Source organism: Eschscholzia californica, unplaced genomic scaffold, assembly GCF_041429995.1.
Source record: "Eschscholzia californica isolate CP2 unplaced genomic scaffold, dmEscCali1.0.p SCAF_5, whole genome shotgun sequence".
Classification (NCBI taxonomy): domain Eukaryota; kingdom Viridiplantae; phylum Streptophyta; class Magnoliopsida; order Ranunculales; family Papaveraceae; genus Eschscholzia; species Eschscholzia californica.
In genome coordinates this window covers 19,196,536-19,206,752 of record NW_028238472.1, presented here as the reverse complement: position 1 = coordinate 19,206,752, position 10,217 = coordinate 19,196,536, and the positions used below count along the sequence as shown (strand labels likewise).

Genomic DNA, 10,217 nt, shown 5'->3' with positions numbered 1-10,217 from the left:
TCTTCGGCCGAAGCTGAATATCGTGCATTAGCAAATCTCACTTGTGAACTTCAAATGGATTAAGTCACTTCTCCGTGACCTTGGTATTAATCATTCTTCTCCTATGTCTATTTATTGTGACAATCGTGCGGCCCTTCACATAGCCGACAACCCAGTCTTTCATGAACGAACGAAACACATTGAAATCGACTGTCACTTCGTTCGTGAAAAGATTAAAGACAATACCATTGCTCCTCGTTTTACACCAACTGCTGATCAGCTTGCCGACATTTTTACCAAACCACTTGGTGGTGACGCGTTTATGAAAACAATTGGCAAGTTGGGCATCATTACTATATCTGCTCCACCTTGAGGGGGAGTATTACGGGTCAAATACCAAAGATAACCCACGGACCAGCAACATAGCCCACGGACCAGCAGCATAGAGGCGCCACAACAGCACAATCGGATCTAACCAAACTGTTATGATTTCATGTGATTTGTATACATATTAGTTATGATTTTATGTGTATCTTTTGATGTATATCCTAACACCGACTTGTACTCTATAAATAGATATGATTATCAATACAAAACCACTGAGAATTTCATCTCTAAATCTCGTCTTCTCTCATTACTCTAAACTTACATTCATTAGCATTTACATCGTATTTACAATTTCACAGAAGGAAACCTTGGAAATTAGGACATTTTCTAATTAACAGATAGCTTAGTGTAGGATGTAATATCTGGCGCGGTAGAAACTCAAGTTGTGGAACATCCCATATTCCAAGGCGGTCTAGAGAAGTCATGTTGATGATATTCAATACCTTGGAATTGACTTGTTCAAGGGAGATCTCCTCAAGACAGTGAAAAGTAGTTGGCAGTGTAATCAACTTTGGGCAATATTTAATGACCAACTCAACAAGCATGGGAAAATAAGAATGTTCCGAAACTCTGGTGGATTCTGCTGCAATAGCAGCCTTCTCCTCTTCAATCCATCCTTCTAAATTTTCTAAATGAACTAAACTAAGCTTTTTCAAGTGAGGAAGTTGACCAAGGCCTCCAAGTTGTTGAATGCTCTTGCAGTTGTCCAGTTCTAGCCTTAACAAATTTGGTAGAGACAATGTATTAGTCGTCCATGATGGAAGTTTCAAACCTTTATAGCCATCAATTATCATTATCTCCAGATTAGAATGAGCTTGAAGGCCCTCCAGTACGTCTTCATCCAAATATCCGTTTTCGTCAACATCATCAATATCAATATCTGAACGATGACCCCAGTTTAGTGTCAAATGGGTAATATATGATTTTTCCTTTAAATTAGCTCGTTTGGCTTCCTCTATTCCACCACCTCTTACCCTCTCCAAACAATTGATCCTTAACTCACCATGAATGAGGTTTAGACCTCCCAGGTCTCCAATACCACCACCACCAACAGCACAATGTGATCCACTCACATCATACCTATTTAATCTTTCAAGGCGAGTTAGGCGATCCATACCTAGCATTGTTCCGATTGTGTAGTATTCAGGCCATGTAAGAATTCTCAGGTTGGTCCAATTTCCTATGTATTTGGGAGGCTGACAGTTCCTCAGATTTACTTCCTCCAGATTGCATAGCCCCCCGGTATTAGTACACGACTCTGGTAAAAATCTGATTTTACTATCTTTCAGGTTGAGTTTCCTAAGTTTCAAATCTCCTATTCTTTTGGGTAATACTTCTATGCCGTTACATCCCAAATCTAATTCGGTCAATCCCATCAACTCAGTAATACTGTCAGGCAAATGTCTTATACTTGTTGAAGAAATATTTAGGACACGTAAACGTTTCAAAGCTCCCAACTCTTTCGGTAGCCTACTAAGGTTTGCACAGCTTGCAACATTCAACACTTCCAAACCATGACAATCAGAAATGGAGTCAGGTAATTTATTTATCCGACTATGATCGAGATCAAGAATCCTCAGTTTTTTCAAATTTCCAATGTCACTGGGTAACCCTTGTAATTTAACACAATCCTGGAGGAACAAAAACTGCAAGTTAGACAGGCTACAACTAGACTTGGGCAGTTCTTCAAATTGTGGACAGTAAGACAGAGCAAGATGTGTTAGATTTTTTAATGCTCCGATGTCATTAGGGAGACTTCGAAGATCATCACAATTCTTTAAAAGGAGTGTTTGCAAATTATATAGAGCACCGATAGTCAAATCATGTATTTGGAGTGAGCAGTTTGAGAGGCTAAGGTATCTTAAGTGTTTCAATTTGGCAAAAGAAAGAGGTGAACTGGTAATTGCTGGATGACTCAAACTTAATATCCGTAAGTACTCATTATTAAAGACACAATTGGATGCCCACGGATCTCTTGCATTGAAGGTAAGAAAAGTGCGCAATTTCTTTGGAAATTTTATTGGAATTTCTTCCTTGTCAAAAACCACCCCTAGGCGACGAACTTCTTTGTTAGAAATGGCATCCATTTCGCTCTCCTTCATATTTAAGAACTCATTACTCTCACTAACACTTTGTGCAAGGTCATATATAAGATCATGCATCTTGTAGTTATTATTTCTCAACCAATACACTTTTGCTGAATACTTTTGGAATAATGAATTGTTTACCAAAATATCAAAACATTTATTTCCTTCTTCTTCCATTTGTGATGGAACAAACCTTTCTGCTATCCACAATTGTACCATAGTTTTTCTCTCAAATTCCCAGCCCCTTGGAAACATAGAACAATAAGAGAAACACTGTTTTAGATTAGGCGACAAATGATCGTAACTTAATTTCAGTACTTCCTTTATTCTACTTTCATTTTCTAAGATTTTCATCACGGGCATGTCTTCTATTTTCACCCAGTCGTTTTCTTGATTTTTGTTGTGCATGAGACTTCCTAGTATTCGTGCTGCAAGGGGAATACCGCCACATTTACTTGCTATGCCCTTTCCTAGATCTATCATGTTTGAGCTCTCCCGTGCTCCGCCAGGAGAAAATGCTCGGTGTTTGATAATAGACCAACAACCCTCGTCCGAAATCTGTTGCAAAATATATGGAGAAATCGCTCCCTTAATGTTTGATGCAACATCAACGCTTCGTGTAGTTACTAAAATTTGGCTCCCTTGAGCGCCGACTGCCAGCCGACTTTTAAGACTTGCCCATTTTCCCATGTCTTTGTCCCAAAAATCGTCGAGGACTAACAAATATTTCTTACCGTTCAACTCTCTACGAAGTCGACCTACCAACACGTCAGTAGTAGGTGTGTCGGAAGTGGATCCAGTAATTGTGTCAAGTATATCTTTTGAAACTTTATCGACAACAATATCCCGATTAGAGACATAAACCCATATTTTTAAGTCAAAGTGTTTGGTTCCATTCTCGTGATTATAGACTCGTTGAGCAAGTGTTGTCTTTCCAATCCCTCCCATACCCACAATGGATATGACAGAAACTTTTTCACCACCATTTGAGTTGATTAGTAAGCCAACTATGTGGGTTATATCATTCTCTCTTTCGACATTGATTTCGGATTCGTCTCCATAGGAGTCGGTGTTGTTTCTGCGGTCCCATTGAAGATGATCACTAGTACTAGTACAACTACCCAGCAGGTTGAATCCAAAGCTAGCCATATCTTTGGTAACAGCATCTAACTTTGTGTTGATAGTTTTGATTTTAGTAGCCATCTTGGAATCAAATGAGATGTACTTGGGTACTGAAAATAAATAATTGCGTACCTTGTCTCGCTTACGACCAAGGTTCATAATTGCGTCTCGACGCATTAATTCGTAGGCAAACTCCTCAAGCACGTCATCAGCATCATAAGCCACATCTCTGAGGCGTTTCAACCAAAGCTTGACTGAATTTTCATTCACTTGTCGATCCTCGGCATCAGATATTACAGCCAAAATCATCTCCATTGTCTTCTCAAGAGTTTTCAGGTCACCTCTCACGTTCCAAACAGGAATGATCTCATTCGAGATAACACCCACCAGTTTCTTCAAGATTTCACTTACACCATTAACTAGGAGACCTTCAACTGTTGCCATTCTGTCTCTCTTTTTCTCTTTCTTTCTCTCTCTCAGTAAGGATGAGTCTCGTTTCCTCAATTATTCTCTTTTTATGGAGCTCTCTCTTTCCCTTTTTCTATATTCATTGACCCATCACTTCTCTCTATATTGTACTCCAACTTTGACTCCTTTTTACGGTTTGTTATAACTTTCTTTGTTAACACGACATGTTTGTCTGAAGCTCTTATTCTCCAATCCACCACCGTGGTTGAGAATTTAGGGGCCCCGTGCGAAATTCAAATCTGGACCTTTTAAAAAGACAAAAAAATTACAAACAAAATCTGAACAATGTATAGTTTCTTTGTTATAGGTGTGTTTTTTTTTGTACAAGATATAGTTTAGAAAGCGAATTTTTATGTAGTACGTTTAGTATCACGATTTTGTACATATATATTTACATATTTTCGAAGTTTTTACAATTTTTAGATATCTATTTCTAAACACAGTTCAAAAAATCCCCCCAAATAATAATATGTTAAAATGAAGTGTAAGAGAGTATAAAGAAAGAGTTAATTAACAATAGTACCATTGACATCACACACAGAGAACCCTCCTCTCCTTGGTGGAACTAAAAATCCCAAACCAACTCGGCTAAGAGACTTTTATGTTATACAATGTATTTTAAGTCTTATATATTTTAACAGTTGGAAATTATGAAGAATGGGCCCTTATAGGTGGGGGCCCTGCGAGCGCCCTGCCCGCACGTGCCCAAATACGGCCCAGCCACTGAAGTACTTCTGTTTTTCTCTCTAATGTTTTTTTATTGGTTGCTGTTTTTATTTTCTGGATTCTAATCTTCACCAACCAATAAGGGGGTAATAGTTGTTTACATTGTTAGATTTTTTTTTTTATTTTTTTGTAATAAAAGATGGTCATTGATAGACTTGTCGGAATAAAAATGAGAGTAGGGAAAAAGCAAATTTAACAAAAGTTAAACTTGGAGATGTATGTGTGAGGATAGTCTCATATGTGATAAGGGGTAACTAGCAACCAAGAATATAATGTTTTAGTCCTCTCTCCACTAATTGCTAATTGGTTATGAGTTGGACGACCACAAACTGAACATGGTATAAGAGCTAGGCCCACGCGTGATAGACTTAAAAGCCCCACGTGCTGCACGCCACCCTGAAAAAAAAATACACGTGTTAGGCTAACCCCGCCATATGTGAGGGGGCAGTGTGAGAATAGTCCCACATCAGAGAAGGGATAACTAGCAACCAAGAATATAAAGTCTAGATCTTCTCTCCACTCATTGGCAATTGGTTTTGAGTTGGATGACCACAAACTTAACAGTATGTATTGAGAATATTTGGTAATATTATATTTAGGAATGTAGTATTGAGAATATTAAGAAAATATTATATTTAGGAATGTGTTCAAGAATATCTTAGATTTTAAGATAATAGTTATTTTCTGTTATTCTGGATCAAGATAAGATCCTTTTCTTTTAGTAGTTTTATTTGTATATATACAAAACCCTAAAAGCAGAATAAGACAACTTGATTTTACGCAACTTATTATGGGATTAGAGCCATAGTCGTTTCAGAATTCAAACATGGCTGACGGTGGGAATAACCCTATCGGTGAGATGAGGAAGACGATATCACCATATGATATCACTTCTTTTTGATAATCCAGGTTTTTTGATCACTCAAGTTCAACTTAAAGAATAAAATTATGATGAATGGGCTCGTTCATTCAGAACGGTCTTGAGAGCTCGAAAGAAGTTTGGATCATTGATGGAACGATAGTGGAACCAGACGAAAACTTGGGTGACTATGAAGATTGGTGGACTATTAATTCATTGTTGGTTTCTTGGATTTGTAATACTATTGTACCGACATTGCGATCTACAATCTCGCACGTGGAAGTAGCACAAGTTCTTTGGAATGATATTTGAGATCAGTTTTCTATCACTAATGGACCACGAATTTAACAATTGAAATCTGAACTTGCTGATTGCAAGCAAAGAGGTGTGCCTATTGTAGACTATTGTGGTCGACTCAAGAAAATTTGGGATGAACTCGGAAATTATGAAAACTGCCGACGTGCAAGTTTGGAAGGTGTACCTGTGATATCAAGTCAATTTTGGAGAAGAAACATGAAGAATAAAAAGTGCATTCATTCCTTATAGGGTTAGATGATAATGTGTATGGCGCAGTCAGACCTAACATCTTAGCTCAAGATCGACTTCCTAATTTGAACAAAGTATACTCAACTTTGATTCAAGAAGAGCGAGTCAAAACGATATCTCGGGGAAAGGATGAACGAGCAGATATCATGGCCCTTACTATCAAAACACGGTCAGATGGACGCGAGAAATCCAGCTTGGTATGTTCATATTGCAAGATGGTTGGACATGATTCGAAGAGTTGTTTCACCTTAAATGGATATCTAGAATGGTGGTCGTAGTGGTCGTGGTGGTCGTAGTAGTAGTCGTAGTAGTAGTAGTAGTAGTTGATGATGCACAAAATGTCAACGGGTCAACCCGACTTAAGGTAATAGAACACCTAAACCCTCAACATTTCGCCACCTATGCCCCTAACTAGGAGGTCGGCTAGAGGTATCAACTCTGTTTCGCCCTCGACACACACAAATCAACTCTTGAGTTTTCTAAAGGAATGAGGGGGATCAACATAAGTTAGGCCGATGCCTCACACCCTAAACTGGGAAGGCGGAAATGCGCCAACAACTTACCAACTTGATCTCGGAATCTCCTTAAGAGATCCCAGTCGGCTAAAGATCTTAAGTGTTTAAGCAAGCTTGGAGTTCAAGAGTCTCAATAGAGGAAGCATCTCTTAGAAGATCTATCACCTCGGCAGGATATCTACGAAGGATCCTTGAACTTAAGAACTTCTATTTATCCTAGATACGGGATAACTACAAGGGAAATCCTAACCATGAACAGTGGGAAACTTCCTAAACGGTGGGTCACACCCACCTAATCTAGACCGTCTAATCACAGTCGGTCTACTTCAGCCTATAAGAGGGCCCCCATCGTCTTCCACAAGACAGGTTGAAACACAAGCACTTCATAGAGAGTTCCCATACTCGCCCCCCAAAAGGTTCAATCAATATTCAATCCTTTACTACAAAGAACACCCTGACTGTCTTGAGCGTCGGAGCGGTTTTCGAACCCTTTGTAGGTTTTCCCCCCAAGAAACAAGGAGCAAGGAGATGGAACAGGAGCTAGAACAAGGAGCAGGAGCTAGAGCAAAGAACAGGAAGCTAGAGCAAGGAGTTGGAGCTGGAGCTAGGAGCAGATGAAAGGAATCTCATTCAACTTAACAAAATACTCAATCATAACGGACGTTGTCATCCATCAAGTCCATGTTTCATGCTGATATAACGGAAAACCATTTTTTGACATTAACATTTGGCGCTAGAGGGGGGGGGTGGAGTCTCTCCAGTGATATCATCAATTCGGTAACCCGAATTCTCCCAAAATCTCAAAATTAACCGTTTCCTTTAGCCCTTCAGGCAATCATGTCTTCAGACGACCACTCTCCACGAGAGACTCAACTTAAAACTCCCACTGCAGACGAACTCCTAGGTGAAATCAAACAACTATAAGTGTACCAGCTACAAAAAGAACAAGAGATGAAGCAACTGTTGGAAAACCTCTGCAAGGCCAGAACTACTCGGAAAGAGGTAATGATGGAGGAAATGATGGGAGCGATCAAAAGCCGAGCCCGAAAGTTTCTCTTCACGCCCGAAGGCATCTTCACGAATGAACATGCCACTAGACTATCGGTCACCCTGGTCGGGGGAATTAAGGAAGAGTATCAGATGATGTCAGAATACCCAACTTGGACCGACCAAGTATTCCAAAGCGATCGACGACCGATCCTGAGCGCACAAACGCCATGACGATCAATGAGATACTGGCACAACAGATGGTGGAGCTGACTCGGAAACTCAACGGAGTGTCAGAAACTCTAGCAGAACAACTCGCAAGAGAGGAAGAACTCGATCAACGCACGAAAAGAGAGTGTTGGTCCAACGAACATGAGAAGGGAGGGCAACCTCCGAATTACAAAGATAAAAGACCCTCAGACAAGGGAGGATTCAAGCGACACCCAGGAGCAAAGGGTAACATCATCACCATAGCCAGGGGTGCGACCCTCAAAGGGGACACGGAAAACAAGCAGTGCAGGTACGCTAATGAAGCAAAGACTCTGCCAGCCCTGTTTACTAAACAAGCGTAGAGGTTCCGTCGATCGTTTTCACGAATGACGACTTGGCCGGAGTAATTACCCCGCATACTGACCCACTGGTAAAAACGGTCGTGGTAGCCAGTTGGAACGTCGGACGTATATTAGCCGACACGGGTAGCTCGACCGAGGTCATGAGCAGGGCGTGCTTCCAGAAACTCAAGGTAAGACCTCAACACCTTCCACCTTACAAATCTTGCCTAACAGGATTCGACGCCAACAGAGTCGAAACCGACAGGATCGTATCACTGCCTATGCTAATGGGCGACAAAGTGGCAAACAAAGCCATGATGCTAAATTTCTCTACAACTATGATATTTCCTATGTTAATGCTAAGCTGACAAGCTGTAACTTGGGTTTTAAGCCACGAAATAGCTAATCCTTTAATGATGATATTGCCATATTCTGAACTTCTTTGACTGAGTAATGATCTAAAAGAACTAAACACAACAGCAGTATCCGACGGGAAGTTTGATCCCAACCACCACGAACACTGAGTGGGAAAGATGGCCCATTTTCTCTCTTTAGAGATTCGTCTGAGATTAGTTTCTCCCTATAGAGATTGTGCATTTTTTTAATGATCTAAAAAATTATACTCCCTCCGTCCCATTTTGTTTGGGTGTTATTTCTTTTAAGGAAGTCCCAAAATGTTTGTCCACTTACTTGAAATAAGACTCATTTATTACTAGTTTTATTGATGTTTCCCAATCTACCTTTACTTTTAATACTAATAAAAAATTTCTATTGGTTCTACACTAGTTTCAATGTAGTTTTCATTGTAATACTCTAAAGTAAATATGGGTAATATAGGAAAATACATTTAGTTAGGAAGCAATAAATGAAAATCCTTAGTAAGTTGGATCTCCCAAAAAGTCAAACAAAATGGGACGGAGGGAGTATAACTTAACGTCTTCTCAAAGCTAAGTATTTCCCAGACAACCCCAAGCCCAGACAAGCTAAACCCTCTCACTCTTGGACCAAAATCCATTAGGAAACACCTCGACCAAGTTACCAACCTCATTTTCTGGAATGTTAACAAAGGCTCGCACATTAACATTTGGGAAGATTATTGGATACCCAACCACCCACCTCCATTACCTAATACTATAAACCTTGGCCTTACTTGGGTGGCCCAACTCATTAATAACAACCAATATGAATATTATTGATGCTTACTTCGATAATGATATTAAGAACGCTATTCTTAGTATTAATTTGCAAGCGGAGTCTGAAGATCAAATGAAATGACTGTTGACAAAAGCAGGTAAATACACTATCAATTCCATGTACCAACACATCAAAACAAACAAGTATGATAAGACTAATCAAACTGTCGAATGGGTATTTATATGGAACATTAATACAATATCAAGAATCAAACTATTTACGTGGAAATGTTGTACTAATAGTTTACCAGTGCGTGGTAAAATAGGTAAATATATAGGCAACTATTTTACATGTCCTTATTGTGATTACAATGAAACGATTGACCATACTCTTATCCACTGTCACTTTGCGCGTACTATTTGGTTTGCCTTTCGGGTAAGAACAAACAATATAACCTCGGTGAGACAATGGATGCTACAATAGAAAGACCTAGATATGAATCTACAAAACCTATATGCAACTATCCTTTGGACTATTTGGAAGGCACGATGTGAAAAATGCTTCGCAAAGCAAGACGTCACTCCAATGGAAATTATTGGCAGAATACAAGTAACAACAACTCCGCAACAGAAGGATCAACCAACTTGAAAAACCACCTGAAGCTCCATTCCTAAAAATCAATGTTGACGAGTCGTTTACTAAAAACACTGAAATAGCAGGTATAGGATGTGTCATACACGATGACCAAGGAAAATTCTTAGCAGCCTTAGCAAACAAAATCAGAGGACAAAATTCAGAAGAATGTGAAAGCTTAGCGATTCATCAAGCCATTTTATGGGTCTCAACCATGTCCACA

At 39.5% G+C, this 10,217-nt stretch overlaps 1 protein-coding gene across 1 annotated transcript; it reads right to left on the bottom strand.

Moving 5' to 3' along the window:
* Positions 1-585: 585 nt before the first annotated feature.
* On the bottom strand, positions 586-4,148 carry LOC147537663 (uncharacterized). Its single transcript, XM_086644460.1, has one exon. It carries the CDS (start codon positions 4,017-4,019, stop codon positions 660-662), a length of 3,360 nt encoding a protein of 1,119 aa, XP_086500586.1. The 5' UTR covers positions 4,020-4,148; the 3' UTR covers positions 586-659.
* Between the last annotated feature and the right edge of the window lie 6,069 nt (positions 4,149-10,217).

What these genes read in the sequence shown, in the direction of transcription:
- LOC147537663 (XM_086644460.1), bottom strand. Translation starts at nt 4,019, where the DNA reads ATGGCAACAGTTGAAGGTCTCCTAGTTAATGGTGTAAGTGAAATCTTG.